At 38.2% G+C, this 22,538-nt stretch overlaps 1 protein-coding gene across 1 annotated transcript; it reads left to right on the top strand.

Annotated features, from left to right (window-relative positions):
- The first annotated feature begins 2,507 nt into the window (after window positions 1–2,507).
- On the top strand, window positions 2,508–6,761 carry LOC149588649 (uncharacterized). Its single transcript, XM_089862053.1, has 2 exons — window positions 2,508–4,417; window positions 4,535–6,761. The coding sequence occupies exons 1-2, from the start codon at window positions 2,652–2,654 to the stop codon at window positions 6,312–6,314; spliced, it is 3,546 nt and encodes a 1,181-aa protein (XP_089718179.1). The 5' UTR covers window positions 2,508–2,651; the 3' UTR covers window positions 6,315–6,761.
- Window positions 6,762–22,538: the final 15,777 nt, after the last annotated feature.

The following is a 22,538-nucleotide window of genomic DNA, read 5'->3' as shown; positions in this document are numbered from 1 at the left end:
GTTGGTAATTTTTACCGACTTAATAGCCTCTGAAAAAGGCAGAAAGTTTTTAATTACTATAATTTCATCGGGTATTAAGTTGGTTTTGGAGACCATAATATCCAAGCAGTAGATATAAACGTTCTTGTTAAATTTAATAATCTCTTTTCACTAAGAATTTTTCGAGCACCAGAAACGCGTTTGACCTAATCTACTCTACAATATTTAAAAAAAAATTTCATTTTCTACTCTAATGATTCTCAAAATAAAGATAAGACATGTCACAAAAGTTGGCGTCTGTAGTCGCCCTACTAACATAGTCTCGTTTTTTTGTGTCGCACAATACTTTTAAGAGTATCGCTTAACACTTTCAAGAGTGCAGTAGCGTTGCTAGGGTTTGAAATTTGGGGGGGGGGGTGGGGGGGTTTAAGTTTATTATTCGTATATTAAAGATTTACAAACTTTTATTAATAAAGAGTACGGAACCGATCAGTTAGTGACTATGAGACAATTGTGGATGAAAGAATTTCACTCGTCTTTTATAAGTTCAGTTTCCATTTGCTTTTAGTCCCCACTACTGTTTGATATTGAAATTCATCTCTACAAAGATGAAACTGAACGAAATTATCATAATAATTTTTTACACTATATTGCTACAAAATTTTAGGGGATACGAGCAGTTTTTTAGTAGAATTTACGGATTATTTTAAGGGGGCTAACTTTGAAATTTTAGGGGCGCTAAAGCCCCCAAAAAGACTTAGCGACCCCACTGCAAGAGTGTCGCATGACGCTTTTAAGAGTGTCACCTAACACGTTTCAGAGTGTCGCCTAACACGTTTAGCAGTGTTTTACAAAAGTACAATACCCTCTGATTACGAATTTCTTTGTTAATTTTATTTAAAGGATAAAAATATATTCTTTCATGAATATCATCTTTAAAAAATGCTTAACAATCAAGTTTTTCAATAATTTTTTACTGTTTGTATTGACTTTAATATTAAAACATTAATGAAAATGAAAGACCTTATTTAAGAAACCCGCAGTACTATAATTTTCCATTTTTAATTTCAAAACGGTTTTAAAAAGTTTTATTTTACACCGAATTTACACCTTAAATTGGCCCCACAAAAACTCAAGGTAATAAAACTCTCTTTGGGTGTTTTTAAGGTGTAAAAAAAGTGTTTTCTTAAATTACACTTCCCTTTCTTAGAGTGTACGAACATGTTAAGTACAGTCGCCGCAATTAAAAACTTTCTCTCTCGCGACGTCTTGTTTCAACAATAAGCCGCAAATTATTGATCTGATACAATTGATAAAAAAACTTATCGTATTGTTTTAATAAAGATTTGCGGCTTTTTGTTGAAACAAGACGTCGCGAGAAAAAAAGGTTTTAATTGCGGCGACTGTACCTCTCTCATTCTAGAGTCCAAGAGAGATATGTACGAGAATTTCTTACTTGTAATTAATAATTAATAGGTATTACTGTACTGAGGTTTAAGTTATTTTGCTAGTAAAAGGACTATTAAGTATTGAAATATATTTTTGTCTTGTAATAGTTACTTAAAACTTACCCACAAAAAGGATTACACCTTTAATATTCTGAAGGGCCAAGGCTTAAAAATCCTGCCCAAAACTTATGTGCTGTTACTTTCGGGATCGGTTTTCTTATTAGCACATTAGCAGCAGTAAAGGTTGCAGACGAATTTTAGGGAATATTAAAATTTCCCAAACATAAGTAAATGCAATTGCAAAAATGCTTTGTCAGAGAGTTCGTCTCATCGTCTGCGCTTTGCCAAGAAACGTTTTCAAGGCGTATAGTTAAATTAAATTCGCATTCCAAATATTTATTATTTAAAAATATGCTTACCAGTCTGGTGATTATTTTAGAGGGGTCTAAGTTTGAAATTTGGGGGGGGGGGGGGAATAGGGGGCTTTACCCCCCCCCCCCCCCCCCCCGAAAAAAAGGCCTAGCGACGCCACTGAATCATTGAATTGTATAATTACTTCAAGTTTAAATTCATTCCTGGGCGACAAAGAAAAACCATGGATATAAAGAATGGGCGTGAGGAAATAGGTTTTCACGCTATATGATAAGCAACTTCCTATCTCCGACGGGACCTTATTCGGTGTATACTCTGTTCCAGCTTTAGTCGTCAGCACGCACAAAGCTACGTTACATAGAGATCTAGCTTAGAGTGTGCTGAGAACCAAAGCTGGAACAGAGTATATATCGAATAAGCTTCGACGAAGTACGCCTTCAACTACAAGGTTTACAGAACATGAAAACAAATGATCGCGTTCGCTGTTCCTAAATTTTTAATGCGTTCATTGTGAAAGTGTTAAGATTTTGTGTTCAACTGTTACAATTTTTCCAAATAGAAACTAAAATTAGAAGTTGAACGCCAAAATTAAGCGAAGTGTTCAATAAATTACACTTTTTCATCACTTAAACATATCAAGAAACCAAAATCTGATTTTTGAACACAAAAATGTGTTCAAATCATTAACACACTTTTTTCTGTGTATGTAGAAGAGTAAAACTTACTTTAAGAAGTTCTAAAAACGGGAACTCCCTGGAAATCGAGGCGTTGGAGTCCCCAGAAGTTACTTCCGCCACTCTGCGGGTACCGGATAGAGAGCTAAGGAAGAAGTTAGAAAGAGAAGGACTCGTAATGGCCGAAGAAGAATTTTATAAGAATGGAATTTCGGACGGAATCTCCATCTTAATTGGATCAGATTATTATTGGAAGGCCATGACGACTAACTGTAGAAGATTAGACGACTCTATGGTAGCCATGCAAAGTATTTTTGGCTGGATTTTGCAAGGTCCAGCTGGACAAGCTACAACGACAGGTGAAATTAGCGTTTCAACTATTATAACGCGAGCCCAACCTGTAGAAGACGAAAATACAGTAGCAAACGTGCTAAAACAATTTTGGGAGATTGAATCTCTAGGTATTATTGAAAAGACCTCCCAAAGCTCATCCTTAGACGAAGAAGCTATGAAAAAATTAGAAGAGTCCATTACTTTTACAAATGGACGTTACGAGGTAGGCTTACCGTGGAAAGAAGACAATGGAGAAGCGTCGAACAATCTGAACGTGGCCATGAAGAGATTGTTTAGTTTAATACGAAGATTTAAACGAGATCCCGAGCTTTATCAAGCATATCAAGAAGTATTCGACGACTATTTGAAAACCGGAATTATTGAAGAAGTTCATGATGACAGAGAAGCCAGGCCACTGAAGGAGAATTACTTGCCTCACCAACCCGTCATCAGGAAAGACAGAGAGACGACCAAAACAAGAGTCGTTTTTGACGGATCATCTCATGATTACAACCAACCCTCGATTAATGACCGTTTGATTCCGGGACCAAATTTAAATCCCGATTTGCTCGATATAATTATCAAGTTCCGGTCACACAAGATCGCCATTGTTTCTGACGTGGAGAAGGCTTTCTTGCAAATTTCCCTATCAGAAAAGGATCGTGACGCTGTCAGATTCCTATGGTTTAAAGATGATCCAAGCCAGATGGCCCAAAAAGAAGATCCTGAAGTAATTATCTATCGAATGAGAAGAGTCCTGTTTGGTCTCACTTCAAGCCCGTTTCTCCTGACTGCCACTATCAAGCATCATTTACAGAAGTACAAAGAGCAGTATCCCGAAACGTACAAGATTCTGAACAACGATCTGTACATCGACGATTTAGTGTCCGGAGACAAGAACGACGAATCAGCTTTTAAGAGGTCAAAGGAGTCCTGTAAAATAATGGAAGAGGGAGCAATGAACCTCCGCAAGTGGCAGACCAACTCTTTGGCGTTACGCAAAAAGTGGCAAGATGAGGGAATGGTAGATAAACACCCTTCAGAACTAGAAGTCGATTTAACCGCTTCAACGCAGATGTTAAAGGTTCTGGGTATTTCATGGCATCCCAATGAAGACGAGTTCAGATTTCAAGTTGACCGGATACTGGAATATTTAGAAGAATTCAAAAATACAAAACGCAGCGTGCTGCAAACGTCAGCCAGAGTATTTGATCCAGCCGGATACATATCACCCTTTACAATCAAAAGCAAAATTCTCTTTCAAGAAATTTGGGAAAAAGGGGTTGATTGGGATGATCCCCTCCCCTTGGATCTTCTAAAGAAGTTTGAAGACTGGAGACATGATCTCCCCTTTTTGAGTGAGGTCACCATACCTCGATATTATCAATCAGCTCACCTAGAAGAAGATATTTTATCAACGCAATTGCATTGTTTCACCGACGCAAGCGAGCGGGCATATGGCGCCGTTGTTTATATACGCTACGAGACAACATCTGGAAGATTCGGTGTAAGCATGGTGGCGTCGAAGACAAGAGTATGTCCGATCAAAAAGATAACGCTCCCCAGATTGGAACTAATGGGCGCACTAATTGGGGCACGGCTAACTAAAAGGTTACAAACCATACTAGAAATTCAGGAAGAGAGGATAACCTTCTGGAGCGATTCCCTGGTGACGCTGCATTGGATAAAGGGAACCGCTAAGAAATGGCAACCGTTTGTCTCGAACAGAGTGTCCGAGATACAGCAATTAGCAGATCCCAAAACATGGAAGTTTTGCAAAGGAAAGGAAAATCCAGCGGATTTTTTAAGTCGAGGACAAGGCGTCAGAGAACTCATTTCAAACGAAGTCTGGTGGAACGGTCCAAATTGGCTAGAACTGCCAGAAGAACAATGGCCCGTGTCGAACCATAAATTTAAAGAATCTGATACAGCCATTAAGCAGATAATCGAGAGCGAGAAGCGAAAATGTTACGAAGAAGTCGCGCAGAACAGTTGCGCTGTAGAAGACAAGGTCGAACTTTTGGACCTAAATAAATATAGTACATTATCACGTCCCGTCAGAATTATAGCTTGGGTCATGAGATTCGGACATAACACTCGAAATTCTGGAAAGAAGAAGTCGGGAGAACTAAGCGCAGAAGAATTAATGAGCGCTGAACAACATTGGGTGAAACGCACTCAAGCTGAAGCCTTCACCGAAGAATTGAAGTCGCTGAAGACAAAGAAGAAAGTAACCAACCCCTCGAAAATTAAAGAATTTAACCCGTTTTTGGACGAAAACGAAATAATAAGAGTAGGGGGACGGTTGCAGGCTTCAGACTTCAGTTATAGCGAAAAACACCCGATTCTTCTTCCGTACCAACACCGTTTCTCAGAGCTACAATTAAACTCCGCCCATCAAAGAGTCTTGCATTCAGGGCTTTCGGATACCCTTGCTCAATCGAGAGAAGAATTTTGGATAGTGAGGGGAAGGCAACTTGCCAAGAAAGTTTTAAATCGATGCATTGTATGTAAGAAATGGAAGGCACAGCCGGCCAGCGAACTTACTGCCCCCCTGCCAAGAGACAGAGTCACCGAAGCTCCTTCCTTTGAAATTACCGGGATGGACTTCGCTGGACCCGTGTACGTTAAGAACGCGGGACAAACTACGAAGGCTTATATCGCTCTTTTCACCTGCGGGGTCACAAGAGCCGTTCACCTTGAACTTACGTCAGACTTGACAACTGAAAATTTCATGTTGTCCTTTAGAAGATTCGTCGCTAGAAAAGGCGTTCCTCGCGTAGTATATTCGGACAATGCCCAGACATTTAAGAGGGCTGACAAGGAATTAAAAGCGCTTTTTGACACAATAGAAGATTCGAGAGTACAGAATTACTTCGGAAAGAACGGGATAACTTGGAAATACATTGTTGAGCGCGCGGCGTGGTGGGGAGGATTCTACGAGAGAGTGGTGCAAATGACCAAAAAAGTAATGAAGAGAATCCTGGGGCGAGCGTTTTTGTCCTTTGAAGAAATGACAACGTTTTTGGCTGAAACAGAAGCAACAATTAATTCAAGGCCAATTACGTACGTAAACAACGCTCCCCACGAACCGTCACCTCTGACCCCGAGCCATTTCCTATTGGGTAAAAGAGCTACATCACTCCCCCCTAAAGGGGCGTCGAAGTCGCAACCAAAGGATTCCACACAGGTGGAATTGACGAAACGTTGGAAGTATCGCCAGAGTTTATTGGAAAAACTTTGGTCTCGTTGGCGTTACGAGTACATTCTAGAATTGAAGTCAGCCCATAGGGTGTCGCAGCCAGGCGACGGCCAGATTAAAATGGGAGGCATGGTGTTATTGGTAGAAGATAAACAACCACGCCAAACTTGGCAATTATGCCGTATAGTAGAAGTTTTCAAGGGTCGCGATGGTCGCGTTAGATCATGTTTAATTAAATTACCGTTCGGAAAAACATTAAGAAGACCCATAAATCTATTGTGCCCTTTAGAAATTGAAACTGAATGATTTAACTGAATTGCTGGAAATTTATTTTGATTTGTAATTGTTTTTCAATTCTTTTGTTGTATTTGTATCTTTAATTCATGTAACAGAAGCGTAAATTTTGAATAAGAAAAAAATGTAGAATATAAATTGTACGGACTAAGGTATGAACAATCGTTCATAGGTGGGGAGAGTGTTGCAACCATAAGAGTGTAGAGGGATTTTAAGACTCCTAAATAACGTGTAGGGTGGTCTAAAGGACCAAAAACCCCACTTCACGGAGGTCGCGGGGTTTTGGGAGAGAAAAACGTTCTCTCGCATGAAATGGAAAGTTTTTTGAGTCACGCTCTCCCCATACCCCTTTTTTTTTATTGAAGCTAGTTTTTTGAAGAAAGAAAGGCAGAAGTAAAAGAAGAGCGCAAGTGGAAGGATGTACTTCCTCTCGAAACATTAAAATTTTCACTTTTAAAACTACAGAAGAGTATTCGTAATTATTTCGAAACTAATGTTACAACAACTAGAGGGAATCTTGCTATGAAAGACTCTATGAAATCTTACAATAGTGTCCAAAAAAATAAGACTGCAGGAAATCTTACATTAGCATTCAAATACGACACTCCTGGAAGTCTTACTACAGTATCCGAAATAGAGACTAGAGGAAATCTTACTATAGTGTCAAAAAAAGAAACTCGAGGGAATCTTACTATAGTATCCCAATAAGACACTCCTGGGAATCTTACTATAGTGTCCGAAAATGTGACTCGGGGAGTCTTACTATAATGTCCAAATAAGGGACTCGAGGGAATCTTACTAAAGTGTCCAAAAAGAGACTCGAGGGAGTATTACTCTAGTATCAAAATATGAACACCCGATGGAAACTTACAATAGTATCCAAAATAGAGATTCGAAAGAATCTTACTATAGTGTCCAAAAAAGAGACTTAATGGAATGTCCAAAAAAGAGACTTAATGAAATGTCCAATTAAGAGACTCGAGGGGTACTGCTACAAGTCTTGTAAATTTAGAAATCCAAACTCAAATAAGTCTCGTTTTTGGACTGCCGGTGTACCTAGTGGGGACTTATTACGGTACTTAAATAAGTCTTGAAATTCGAACCGCGATTTTGGCAAGGGTATCTAAATAAATAGAAACTTACACTAAATATATGACCAGGAGCATTGTATCTTAGATTTTCGACCTTAAGTATGTCTTCTGGATGATTTATAATTGTCCTTTGTCCAATGAAAACGTCAGCCGTGATGTAGGATGTGACGACGATATTCAGTACTATTGATGTCAAGACCCATATGTTTAACAAGTGAGCCGAAACGGAGTGTACGAATCTTAAAGGGAAACCTGAAACGAGTCAAGCTGTTTACGCTTGTCTCAAAACTACTATGAAAGTGTAAAATAACCATTATCTATTCTATATCTATATAAATCAAAGTCCTGACTGACTGACGGACTGACTGATAATCAACGCCCAGCCCAAACCGCTTGCCCTAGAAGGCTGAAAATTTGCAGGAACGTTACTCATAAGTAGTAGCAGGAGTTCATAATAACCCCCCTTCGGGGGGAAGTACGAAACTGGTTAAAAAGCCCGTAACAACAAAGTTTCGCCGTAAAGCTCAGCGGATTTATACACCGCTTAACTCCCAAAGAAATAGTTACCCCAATGTTTAGCGCCCACGCGCATTAATTTCCCATATTCCGGGTTAGCATTATTTTTATCTTGTGATTTTGGTAGCGAAAATGGCTCGCGAGTCGCGTCTGTCGGCGCGCTCAGCCGCGGTGTACATTAAGCCTTGGCTAAGAAGTTGGCTTTGCGATGGTTTCTAGTTTTCTACAAAACATTTAAACTATAGTCATTAATGTTTTCTTGTGATATGTATGAGAATTCCGTGGTTAAATTAAAACGGTATGGACAAATTGATTCTCAGTATCTTTAATACAAGAATTCCATCGTGTTTCTACGTCCACATGATGATGATACTCGCCAGTCGCCATTTTTCTTAACGACGGAGATCCCAGCCAAGTTTTGGAACGAAAACCAAGGAGTATAGATACGACTACAATCTACTGTAAAGTTGTATGTCCATCAACAGGCTAGTCCTTTATATGCGCAACGACGAAATCTTGTTGTTCGCGATTTTTACCATTAGCTCTATGGCAAGTTTCGTACTTCCCCCCCGAAGGGGGGTTATTATGAACTCCTGGTAGTAGGCGCGTACTAAGAAATATTTTTCCAATCCGCTGCCATCTTAAAACATGGCGACCAGAAATGTAAAATAATTTCTCTATGCAACAAAGTCCGCGCGTTTCGACCGATTTCACAAATATTTAGTACACTGGTTTTCTTTAACCTATAGATGGGCTGAATGGTCTTTTGAGTTCGATTTGTTGCCATCTTTTAAAATGGCGGCCAAAAACTTAAAAACCCTTCTTTATGGAATAATGCCCGCGTGAAAAGTAATAAAAAATGTCCCGACGGGCATGACGGGCAACGCCGAGTGCCTTCGCTCCTAAGGTGCTACAAAAATATTAGTCATCAGTAAAATCTACACATTCTTTATATCATTTTAGATGGGAGTTCTTATTACACACGAGCGACGCCGCGGGTAACGGCTAGTACAGTATAAATGAGGTTAGAGTTATCTCAGGCTGATATGACCTTGCATCGGGTAAAGTGTCAAGAAAGTTATTTAGACATGAAAAATATGGCCAATAACAGTAAATAGGGGTAGGCTTGGATTCAAGAAGAGACAACTGCTCGGGCCAAATCTTTCAGGCGAGAAATCTATGACGTTTCAACTTTGTCACTTCCAGACAAGTTCTCAGTAACAAGTGACAAACTTATCTCATGCACTTATGCTCTCACGAAATTCAACTTATCCATAAACGTATCGCTACATTACTTTGTTGAAATATTGGAGCCAAGTACATCCAATATAAAGATCCGAATTTTCTCGATTTTTCAAAGCCCTTTGACAGAGCTGATAGAACGAATATAGTCACAAACAGCAGTCCCAAGAACTGTAATGTCACAGAAATATAGTTCTGGTTAAAAGAAAATCATAAAACAGTTGAACTTTTGTCTTTGATTTTCATACCCATAATGGTATATTTATAAGATTGATTAAAAAGCTCCCACGTTGAGTTGATGTTAGTTGAGAAAACATGACTATCTTGGAGTAGTATAATTCAGCTGATACTTTATATCTTTGCAGAACATCGTACGTAAAGGAATGAGGGTAGGTTTCTATGTCCCACTTGTCATTACTCTGAAAATTTAAATTATGGCATTATAATGTATACTCTGTACCTATATAAAACCAAATTAAAGTTAATTTTATTTAAAGATACTACCAGAAGGGAATAAGAGAGAAGGGAGACATTAGAGCCTACTTTGGTAACGAGAGACCGACCAACCTCAAGAAAACCGCGAAACCTTTGCGCAAGTACACAGCTTTTAACCATGTTTTAACTAATTTACTGCAAATATAGTTCTTTAAGTTCTCCTCGGTATCAGGCGGCCATTTGTCTTAGGGCTGTCGATGTTTCGTTCTTGTGTAATTATAACCTCAAGTATGTATTTTATTGAAACTAATTTTTATTTTTAATATTAATTCAGAATAATTAGTTTTCATCTATTTATTACCTTCAAATTATCTGATTTTGGTATGTTCTCAATTCCCGTGTATCTAAATTAATTGCACAGCTGGATTTCGTTTATCAACATGAAATTCGGCCAATTTTATCTCCTTCAATGTAAGTCAACCGAGACGTCACCTTCTTATGTGACGTCACAGCTAAGCCAGAAGTTAGATAGCCAATCAGTGAAGGGTAGTTGATTTGAGGTTAGTAAGACTGTTGTTACGAGTGTAAAGCATTATGGAGATATAAAGTGTGTCCCTTCTCTCTTATTCCCTTCTGATAATACCAAACACTTCTGGTTATAACTTCTGGCAATTTTGTGTGGCCATAGTGAAACCCTTAAAGGGACTGTAAAAATGTCGACAGACCCATGAATTTCCACCCTCCCCCTTTCTTATTGTAGTCATCAGCTGAAGTAAAACCATGGAAGAAGAAGGGTGTAATGGAATGGTGAGGTGAATAGGCAGACGGCTACGCGAAATGTAGGGTCACGTGGGAAAACTCTCCTCTCCTCTCGGCACTAGCTGTAACACGATTACTGCTCTGCGCAATATTGGCGCGCAAGCAGAGAGAGGGATACACTGTTTAGATCCGGCCGCTCTCTACCGCCTCTACTACTGCGCAGAAGCTTTCAACGTTGGTGATAAACTCGGGAAGGAGGGGATGAAAAGGGGGAAGTTACGATTTTTCAACGCGCTCTCTTTAACACTCTAGGACCCTTCCATACACCCTTCTTCTTCCATGGTAAAACGCGTCAAAGAGGAATTATTTCGTGGTTGTAAAGCTGTACCTCCCATCAGGTTAATCTCTCTTGTGATTGGTTGTGAGCTGCCCCATTCCAGCTTTTCCCCAGTCCCCACTCTCGAGAGTCCGTGACCCCTGCTGCGTTTGCTAGAACCGTTTACCGTAGCAATAAAAAAGGGTCTGTGATTGACCCAATTGTATTTGACATTTTTGCAGACCCTTTATGTTCGTAGGCCATATTGCCATAATTTAGGAGGCATCTATCTTACTTTTAGCAATTATAATTTTTTAGTGGAATGTCTTTTACAAAAAAACTGTATTTATTAAACGTTCGATTGCTATCATCGTTTTATATTTTCACCTTGCTTTTAATGACGTCGTTTTGTTTTCAACAAAAAAATAAATAATAAAATCAGAATTATATTAAACCAAATTAATACAAATTTACCTAGTGGACGGCGTTTGGACAAGATAATCCAGAGAATTTTGGTTAATCAGTTATTCATGGATAATAATCAGATAATTATTCGTGATTACATTGCATTAATCATAGACTTCCCGTGGATAATTTCAAATTATGAATAAAGATAAAACAAACAGAAATTATCCTATCCAAATGCCGACCACTAAATTTACCGTTTGTTAATGACTGAATCTTAAAATGAAAGCAACTGCATTGCAAAATATTTTGCAAAATCCGAGACATAAGCAAAACTCTCTGCTATTATTACGTGCAGATACAATAAAAAGGTTTATTTTATAATCTTAACTTACCGAATAGAAATATTTAAACGTGAGACTATAATAAAGAAAAAAATTAAGTATGAAAAGTACCTATATAATTTTTTTCAAGAGAATTTTTTAAAATTATGAAATTCTCCATTACTTTTCTATCTAATAAAATTTGAGTAGAAAAAGGAATCCATGTAATTTTACAAGCAGCAATAGAGAACAGGGTAATTTTTGCGCGCGTCAAAGTCCTTGACCCCATTCACTGGGACGGGGGGGGGAGGTATGAAAGAAGAGGCGGGTCATAGCCACAGGGGTAAAAAGAAACTACGTATTTTTCTCCGTAAACGGCAGCAACGTCATCAAAACGTAGTTTAAGTAAGCCAATAGGATAAATTTATTATTTTCATTACGTGTTGGAGGGAGTGGCTCTATACTGGGCTATGAATCGGACTGAAGTAAAGGCTAACCCTTCTCTATTCCTGCTTCTAAAATTACATGGATCCCTCGTGGAACGAAATATGTATTCATAGGACATTCACTTTAGATAAAAAGTTAAATAAAATTAATAGGTAAATATTATTTTAGTGAATATTTACTTCATATTTTTTCGAGCAGCGATCATGATATCAGCTATAATTCCTTCGTAGTCCTCAATTACAGAATTGACAAAAGCCTTTCCTGGTTTACGATCAATTAAGGGATAATACTTGACACGCATTAAATAAAAAGAATATGAAATCAAATTTACACTTGAATGTTGTACAGGGTACGTATTTCTGATAAGCATGTCATAAATAATAATGCATTGTAAAGGCGTTAGATAAATGGCAATAAGTCGCAAGATGACTTGGTCCAATTAGGTAGCTAGCTAGCTAGAAATTAAAGGTTGTGTTCTTTTGGTCAAACTGATTGAAAAGTTTCAAAGAACATGGGGTCTGCAACGTTTAGTTTCGGAGGTACGAGCCCACAAAAAACGTGACAAATGTCACAAATGAGGAGCAGGATATATCAGCTTGCTCATCTTGTTTGGACAATTCCAATATCCTACCATCTAAGAATTATAATGAACCATTTTCAAGCAGAAGTGTATAATCAAAGGTAGAAGTGTGCAAGTACTGGTCATTTAAAGGTGACAAACAAAGAATAGTTTCTAGTTAATGAACCTTTTTTTCGTACATGTACCAACCAAGTTAGCAGCAGTTTTAGAGGTACTGTTCAAAATTCCCGCCATTAGCATTAATACAAACATGTGCCTGCGATTCTTGGACATGTTGAAAGATGCCTGGCGTGTTTCGCATTGTTTCACACCCTTCAAGTTTTCGTTGTCGCAAGTCGTCCACATATCTGTATTAATGCTAATGGCGGGAATTTTGAACAATATCTCTAATTTAATTTGTTGTCATCAATACAATCTAACCGAAAGATTCAATAAAAAGTGAATAGCCCCAAAAACATTTACGCCAATTTTAGGGTGAAACTTTTCTCTATTATGAAAATTTTATGTCTGACCCCTAAAATATCAACGATAATTTAAGGAAGACCCCTGTCACAACGGTAATATAAGCGCCATCTCGTACACATATACGGTGAAAATATTTTCCTTAACAAACTGGATATTTCCCCACTTAAAATTTGACATGCATGGGCCTAGTTCATTTCGGAGGCTCCGGTTCATTATATTTCTTAGATGGGAGGTTATTGGAATTGTCTAAACAAGATGGTCAAGCTGATATGTCTTACTCCTCATTTTTGACATTTTTCACGTTTAATGGGCCCGTAACTCCGAAAGTAAACGTTTTAGACCCCATGTTCTTTGACACTGGTTTGCCCCAATGAACACACCCTTTAATTTATGACATGCTTATCAGAAACATCTAGTATAACTTATTTTATTAATTTAAAATATCTAATATTTTTCCCCTATAATTTTCTGCATTTAATTCAATTAGAAAATATTAGACTAATTCCAATTGATCTCAATGATTTTAAAATTGTACAGTATCTAAATTATGCGACGCGTTAAGTAAGCGGCTTCAGAATAGTTACAACAATATTATTAATATACGATAACATGTCATTTTCGACAAACAGTGCGGACAAAATGACATACATCCGTCAATATCAACTTCAATTGTCAGCTACTGATTAATTTACGCTAAATTTTAAGATTTTGTAAACATAGTCTCAAACCTGTTGACATTTCAAGGTGGAAGTGTACTATATCTAGTAAGAGATTTGACTTCTTTAAATTTAAGTAAGACTATTCCGAAGTTTCCTTTTTCCTCCCTCAAATTTTAACCAAATATACAGTTGTACATTCTTTAACTTTTATTCATTTTAATATTTTTAACTTCATGTTCAATTAGTAAAAGATTCTTAAACGATTACTTACAATATTTCCCGTGTATAGCCAAACCGTCTTAGATTGGTCCATCTTCTTAAGCCTTGGTATAAGAACGAAGCTTATTTCTCCCGAAAACCTTTTGAACGCTATATCGCTTCAAATATCCTTTTTATGCGTAAGTTTCTTTCCAAATATAATTAATTATTAAAACCCAGATTGGTTCCTTTCCAGGGATCAGTTAATTTGTCATACCTGAAGGAGAAAACATAACGGATAACCAAAGAACATTTAGTTACACGTAGAAAAGATAGTTAATTTATGTAAAATTCTTCATTGAGAAAAATCTATTTATCTTGAACTTAATTTTAACATAAACTAATCAGGAATTTCATAATGACGTTACATAACAGGACAAAACGTTTGCTATCAACTTCAAGACACAACCATCACTATGCGAGCTTTCACCAAGTAGGGAATTATTTAACATTTGCGATGTTACCAGTGTTACCCATATTTTCAAACTGATCGTTATTATATTTTACCAGTTACATTTTGAAAACATATTGGACGATATAGCTACAAGTTTATCATGCGGTTCTTGATGAGAAACGCTTCTAGTCTTCGTGCAACTAAATTGTCTTTGCCTTTGTTTTATCAGGAGTTCATAATAACCCGAAGTACGAAATTGGTTAAAAAGCCCGTAACAACAAAGTTTCGCCGTAAAGCTCAGCGGATTCATACACCGCTTAACTCCCAAAGAAATAGTTACCCCATTTTTAGCGGCCACGCGCATTAACTTACACACTTCCGGTTTAGCACTATTTTTATCTTGTGATTTTGGGAGCGAAAATGGCTCACGTCTGCTTCTGTCGGAACTCGGAACGGTGTAAATTAAGCCTTGGCTAAGAAGTTGGCTTTTAGTCGGGGTTTCTAGTTTTCTACAAAACATTTAAACGATCGTCAATAATGTTTTGTTGTGATATGTGTGAGTGAGAATTCCGTGGTTAAATTAAAATGGTTTGGACAAATTTATTCGCAGTATTTTTAATATAAGAATTGCAACGTGTTTCTACGTCCACCATATCGCCATTTTTCTTGTCGACGGAGATCCCAGCCAACGGAAGTTTTGGAACGAAAACCAAGGAGCATAGATACCACTACGATATACTGTAAGGTTGTATGTCCATAAACAGGCTAATCCTTTCTATGCGCAACGACAGAATCTTGTTGTTCGCGATTTTTACCACTAGCTCTATGGCTAGTTTCATACTTCCCCCCCGAAGGGGGGTTATTATGAACTCCTGGTTTTATTAATAACTTTGTACGATAACGGAATAGAAACGTCAAGCAGCGAGGTAAACAACCATGTATTCTCTAAAGCTATCAAGCATAGATCGATAAACATTATGGAAATGAAGTAAAGGTAATCTAGATCGTGCAAAAACAGCGTTAAAGAAACACGGTTAATTACAGGACCTTAAGCATTCGTATTTACTCCTAGAGACACGGAAACAAGATATCCACGACCTGTTAGCCCCTCTCTTTCGCTTGCGTAAATTTTCCTAGAATTCGTATATTCGACTTATAGAAACCTTTAACTTGACTACCACAATAGACCTTTTCGCAAATTTATGCGCGCATGCGCTTGTCGTGCGTCGTGGATTAAATAGCAGACGACGCCTTCGGCCTACGGAGAAATAGCTGGGGTTGTAGATAACGGAGTAAATTTTAATCTAAACTATGATAAACTAAAAATATTGGAACTTAAAGAAGTTTGTAAAAATATGGGAATTATATTTAAATCCTACTGGCGAAAACACATGCACATTGAAGCTTTTAAAAATGATAATATCGAAAATATTTCCCTTAATAACCAAGGCTTAGTGTCGGGCTCATAAATAATGTCGGTATCCAAGCAGGGCCGGGCAAAACCACGAGAGCAACCCGGCCAAAAAAGAGCGCTTTCCCCGCGAGGGCCGCCGATTCCCGACCAGGGTCCGATACCCATCCCCGTCTTTGGACTTCCAACATTTTCGATTTTTAACTGGTTCTCCTTTTCACAGCAATTCTGTGAAATTTAATTTCCACTGTTTTACCATCTTTCTTTACTTTATACGACTGATTCTTGCATCCCACCCACTACCACAACACAGCATCCAGGCATAGTGCAAAGGCTTAAGAATCATATGAAAAAAAATAATTGAACAATCCTACAAAATTGAACTAACTAAAAAACCACTGGCTTAAATGAATTTTATTTATTATTACACTTTTTTTCCAAATTTCTAAGAAAAAAAAATCAAGAAAATTTATCGAAAATTATCAGATTTAATGGCAAAGTTGATGCCTCTAAAATAATGAGGAAATACGCGGAGGCTAAGACCATAGTCTGCTATTTTATCCACGTTGTTACTAACACGCATGTGCCTCGTATTTTCCCCCACTTTTACCCTCCGACATGCGAAAAGGGCTATTCAATATGCCTTTACGCACAAGGAGAATAATCTAACTAACACCAAGGACATAGCTTTCCAGCCTACGAATGAGAGTATTGTGTGTCAGGTTATCTCTAACGAACGTCTCATCTCGAGTGTTCCTAAACCTTGATATCCCAAGGCTAGGCCGAATGTATTTACCGTAGAGTAAATTGTAGTTGAACACCCAAAGCTTTTCTCTCCTAACATTTTTTCTTGGCGCCAACTAACATCAGCCGCGGAAAGCTTGGTCTCACTAAAAAAATTCCACCCCCCCCCTTTAAAAAGGTATGAAACTACAATTTTTGGATTGGAGGTGGGTCCACTTGTGATGAGCTTCTCGGCCAATAGAGAGACGGATATCTTATTAGACGATCGGAGTTTACGTTATGGCGGAGCAAATTACAAATATCGAAACGGATTTAAATGCATTAATGGATAAAGGGCTCTCAAAACAAACTCAGAGTAAATCCGCGCCAGAAAAAAAATAATTCCTTCGGCTTCTAATTAGTTATCCATTATGTTGAACTAATCACCCTCTTTAAAACGTTAGAACTCCACACGATACGCCGTTGCCATAAAAAACGTAAATACCGTGCACATGAATGAACCCTCCATGCTTGAACTTACTCAGATAAAAAAATTAGCCCTGTCTGTTTAACTTCACTCTCCACCGCTGTGGAGCGCTGCTTCAAAACCTCGTTCTCGGTCGTGGCCGAGAAATTTTATCTCTCTATTTACGCGAGCTCCGTTGGGAACATGAAAGAGCTTAACGTCACCGTTTTTAGAATTAGGAACCGTCCATAAACTACGTCACGCGAAAAATGGCATTTTCTGACCCCCCGTCCCCACAGATCACGCTTCGTCACGTTTTCTAACACCCGTCAACTGAAAACCACGTCACATTTCTTTAACCCCCACCCCCAATGAACTATGATTTGTCTTAATTTACCAATTCAATTTGATTAATTTAAAGAGATTCTTCTTGAGGCATGATATGGGTTCCACTCAGAAATGTTTTGCTCGACTTGAAAGTCAAAGTTCATTTCTGTTTTAAGCTTTTACAAATATCGTTTGCCGATTGAGCTTTAGAACTTTAATGTCTGGATGTGCTTTTTTATAAACTTCCAAAATATTTCCATAAAGCTTAGTTAAAGGGGCACACTTAATAGTTTTCGACATTGTCACACGAAAGCCTTAGGCTAATCGAGCTTGGGATTCAGATTTTAAAAATGTGCAAAAATAAACGAACCATTTAAGTCGAATGGATCCGATTGATCCTCGCTAATGCTAGTGGCGAATAAACAGTGACATTAGAGAGTTTAAAAGCTGACACTACATTTAGCAGTCCTTATGCGTACGTGCAGAAGCGAGATGAGACTAGAAGTGAAGGGCTCTAGCATTGATAGTACATCCTGGCACTAGTGAACAAATTTGAGGATTTTATGCCGATTCCCACGCGCTAAAACTAGAGAGAGAAAAATTGGTCGAGTTCCAAAAACATTTCCCACCCCCTTCCCCTCAACCTAAAGCGCCCGAACACGACGCGGCTCCTTGAATCTAGTTCGGCCGTCTACCACCGCGAGCGTCTCACCGTTTTGGAGGGAAAATTCAGAAACCGCTACTAGAGGGCCAACCGCTCTTGCGTTATCAAGTCTTTTCACTAATGCCGAGTGAAGAATTTGGTTAGCTCAATACTTCTAGTCTCATACCACTTCTGGTACGTGTAAGCTACTTCTGCAGTGAACGGGTCTCTTTATTTTAAATGCGCTGTTTAAATTGGCTACACCTACGAGTAAGTAGGTGGTCATTGCTTGCAGTTTCTACTATTTAAGCGATGATGGAATAAAAATTTGGTTAAATTATTGTAAAGTTCGTTCTTATGGTGAACTTTGAAACGTGGTGTTTTTTCTTCTATAACAAAAGGGTCAATCGACCTCTTACTGACTTCGTAATAAAATCAATTTTAAATGTGACGTCATGCATCGAAGGACCGCTCCCTCCCCCCTCGTCACGGACCAACACAAACTTACAAACCCTCTCCCCTCATAAGAGTGAGACTTAGTTTATGGACGGTTCCCTAGAGGCTACGGCATGAAATCTTATAGGACCTTGGTGTTAGATTATTTTCCTTGTGGTGTTGGCTATTGGTGAAATACCCTGCGCGAGCGATTTTGGCATGATCGTCTACAGCGATAGCTCAATCGACTTGAGGGAAACTGTCACTAGACGCTTGACTCTCACAGGGAGGAGAGACTTGAGAGGGAGTGTTGATCTAATGCTAAAAAAACCGTCATACAAATGGCAAGGGGGAAAAAAGTGAGGGTAGGAATTTCTATCTCCGTTCCACGATTTTAGCTAACGCGCAGGCGCGAGTGACGTCGTTTGCTACCGCCAACAACACTTCTTATAGTTCACCATGACGGATATTCAAAAACCACCTTCCTCTTCCAGTTCGAAGCCAGTTTTTAAATTTGACGCATGCGCGCGGTCACCGCGACGAGTGGCAGACCCAGCGCCGGAGAGAAACGAGTTTAGCCACGAAGCGAACGAACTCGCCTATTCACTTTATTACTCCCTCTCAAGTCTCTCCTCCCTGACTCTCAATAGGGATAGTCTTCAGGGGGAAGATTAACGCGTAGAGGTCTTTAAGGAAACTTTATTTCTCGTTTCTTCTATAATTCTATAGATGGACACACGTTATAAATTTCAAGTATCCATCGCTACGGTATTAAAAATAAATAAATAAAATAAAAAATATTCTATGCCGGAGCTTACCTTTAATGGCTATAAAGGAGGTAAAGTTTTCAAACATGTTGGTTAACTTCGAGTCGCGAAATTTCAGGCCTTGGATTTGAAGAGAATAAGGAAAAGAAAAATTGTTTCGTAAGACCTAGTTTTGCCACTCCCCAAATGAGCACATTTAGGATCTTGCCATAATTCTACACGTCAGGTTTTGGTACATACGTCATTGACGGTGCCATTATGTTAAATATGTAATGGTTTTAAGCATTTCTTAGCAATGTCCTTTTGCCTACTGCTGTCCTAAAATCAATAAACTCGGTTCGGAAAGTGTAAACTTCTTAAACACGCTCGTCAAAGCTTCACGCCCAACAGGAGGCTACTTGCTTCTTCTGTATACACAGTTCCTCTTGAAGAATCAAGATGTATTGGTTTTTGATTCCTTTACATGGCTTCACGCTTGAAAAATCGAAAAAGTGGTCAACTAAATGAATGTTCTTTCAAGCAGGGAGCCCAGCGGTCCTATAATTCCTATAAAATCCTATATTTTTGAACCAGTCCTATATTGTCCAATAATTTCATGAAAGGTCCTATAATATCCTATATTTTTGACTTAGTCGAATTTTTCGTCTAGTTTAGCATCAAATTTATCAAAATTTAGCTGTTTTTATCGAGATCACATTTGAATAGACACCGAAATTGCGGAGCTCGCTTTTCGAAGTCAAGTCCAATTTGTTGTTTTTTTTTCTTTTTTGAGATTTTTCTACATAGTTTAAGCCCCAAAATTGTATTATATGTGAGCATTTTAGTCCTATATTTTCCTATAAAAACACATTTTTTCTCCTGTACAATCCTATAATTCCGGAAAAAAATTCCTATTTTTTCCTATGAGAAATTTGAATTTCTGACTGGGCTCCCTGTTCAAGTTAAACTTAACCCGTTTTAGTTTTCCAATAAATGTACAGGTATTTCTATATATTACCGGTTAATCTAGTTCCGTTGAAAACAGTTTTGGCATTAATGTTCCTTACGTTAATTCAGAACCGTATTAATAATATCCGACCAATTCCATACACAGCACCTGTTGCTTTCTATTGTTCTTAGAATGTATACATACAGTCAGGTGAAATGATAATGGGGTAAACAAGTCCAAAAGCTAAAAGGGGGAATGAAATGTAATATTGGCCCACCGCTTAATGGCGTGAAAAAAAGAAAACATGGTCTGAAGTGTTTTTTCCCCTATAATTCCACGAATGAATAATTGATTGGAGACCCAGAAAATAATGTTTCTCTGCATTACATGCTAAGTACATTTATATAAAAACATGTTTACCTCGTAGCTTTTATAGACAATCCGATGTGAAACAAGGACTCTCTGTCGAACCAAGAAGTGATATCTAGTTTATTAGGGAGAAGCTATAAATTCGCCACATTTCCATCTTCTTCTCCAGTCCAAACGTAGGTCCGGAGTTAATCCCCGCCTCTATATCACAACCAGCGTCTCGTTGGTTCTTGAAAACTCACGTCAGCGCGACGCGAATGACGAATATTACGTATTTTCCGACTGAGGAGAGGAGAAATAGCCCGACCTCCATTTACGTCCCCCCTTGTATTTTTAAAGGGGGACTGGGGCTATGGCGCGCGAATACATAGGCATTTTATACTTTCACCCTAATAAACTAGATATCACTTCTTAGTGGAACTATAGGCCTAAAAGCGTCCTTTCGGAACAAACAAAGAAGACGTTCAGTTCAAATTGAAATTGAAAAAATAGTATAAATATAACGCAAAACTTCATGATTTTAATTTAAAGAACAGAATAGTAGGAAGGTAAACGGTGTGCTAGTCAGGATAATAGTGTATTTGAAAGGAAAACGTTGTACTAAAAATCCAAAATTCACAGCCTACTTTGCTAGATAAAAGAGACAGTCCATGTAATCTCAAAAATAATTTTAAAACTGTTTCTAGTATTGTAATTTCTTTTTTAATTCTAGGTTTCATCATAAGCGAACCATCCTCTTTAAGTTCCAATCTGTAGGTTTTGGTGGAACGCCTTCTTTCCTTAACGACAGCACTTCCATGAGATCGGGTGCCAAAAAATGAGGAAAGATTGCTCGCAAGAGTGAAAGCAGGAGTTCATAATAACCCCCCTTCGGGGGGGAGTATGAAACTGGCCATAGAGCTAGTGGTAAAAATCGCGAACAACAAGATTCTGTCGTTGCGCATAGAATGGATTAGCCTGTTTATGGACATACAACCTTACAGTATATCGTAGTGGCATCTATGCTCCTTGGTTTTCGTTCCAAAACTTCCGTTGGCTGGGATCTCCGTCGAAAAGAAAAATGGCGATATGGTGGACGTAGAAACAAGTTACAATTCTTATATTAAAGATACTGGGAATAAATTTGTCCAAACCGTTTTAATTTAACCACGGAATTCTCACTCACACATATCACAACAAAACATTATTGACGATCGTTTAAATGTTTTGTAGAAAATTAGAAACCCCGAATAAAAGCCAACTTCTTAGCCAAGGCTTAATTTACACCGTTCCGACAGAAGCAGACGTGAGCCATTTTCGCTCCCAAAATCACAAGATAAAAATAGTGCTAAACCGGAAGTGTGTAAGTTAATGCGCGTGGGCGCTAAAAATGGGGTAACTATTTCTTTGGGAGTTAAGCGGTGTATGAATCCGCTGAGCTTTACGGCGAAACTTTGTTGTTACGGGCTTTTTAACCAGTTTCGTACTTCGGGTTATTATGAACTCCTGGTGAAAGTGATTCCAACGTTCAGTGAAAATTCAATGAACCGCTATGACCAAAGCGTATATGGTGATTTTTGAACAAAGACTTTCGAATACAAAAATAGCTGAGTAAAAAGTTACAAATACCGCTAGGAATCCTTAAACGTTTTTATATCGTCTGCTAAAGCTAGCTCACTCGATCATGCTGATCATGCTTCGGCATGATCGAGTGAGCTATGGTTAAAGAAAAGGCGCTAACGAGGTGGCGCATTCACGCCACTGCATGACGAGACTGAAAATTTTCAATCTATAAACAAGCCAATCTTTTGCGTAGTCTTTGAGACGCGTTAAGCGACTTCACCGACGTCAACGTAAGATTTTAGTCTAGTGTGAATGGGACTTTAGATTAGCGTAGGTAACCTAAACCAGGAACCGGTAGATAAAAAGGCTTCTCTAATCTCAGTAATCTGCGATAAATAAATATATTATCAAATTAATTTATTTTTCATAGGTCCAGTTCCTTATTAACTATGATGTCACGAGGAGCTATACATTTAAATTGTGTGCTATAACAAGAAGAGATAGGCTATAGTCTGTCTAAAATCAGTTTATCGTTCGTTGCACAAAGGGAATTGAAGTCAAAAATATGTCAGACAGATAAAGCGTCACCTTCAATTTATCTACTATTCTATTTATTGAATTGTCGCAATTTCGGATAGTATAAAAGGAATGTTATGAAATAGGTGAGCGTCAGAACTGTGCCCATCCAAGTAAAAGAACAAGGAAGATGCAACAAACCAAAGAAATGGTATGTAC

Source organism: Phalangium opilio, unplaced genomic scaffold (assembly GCF_054372755.1).
Source record: "Phalangium opilio isolate 3A_F unplaced genomic scaffold, DU_Popi_V2 ptg000537l_1, whole genome shotgun sequence".
Taxonomy (NCBI): Eukaryota; Metazoa; Arthropoda; class Arachnida; order Opiliones; family Phalangiidae; genus Phalangium; species Phalangium opilio.
Note: the sequence above shows the minus strand (reverse complement) of the source record. Positions and strands in the feature narration are given on the sequence as shown.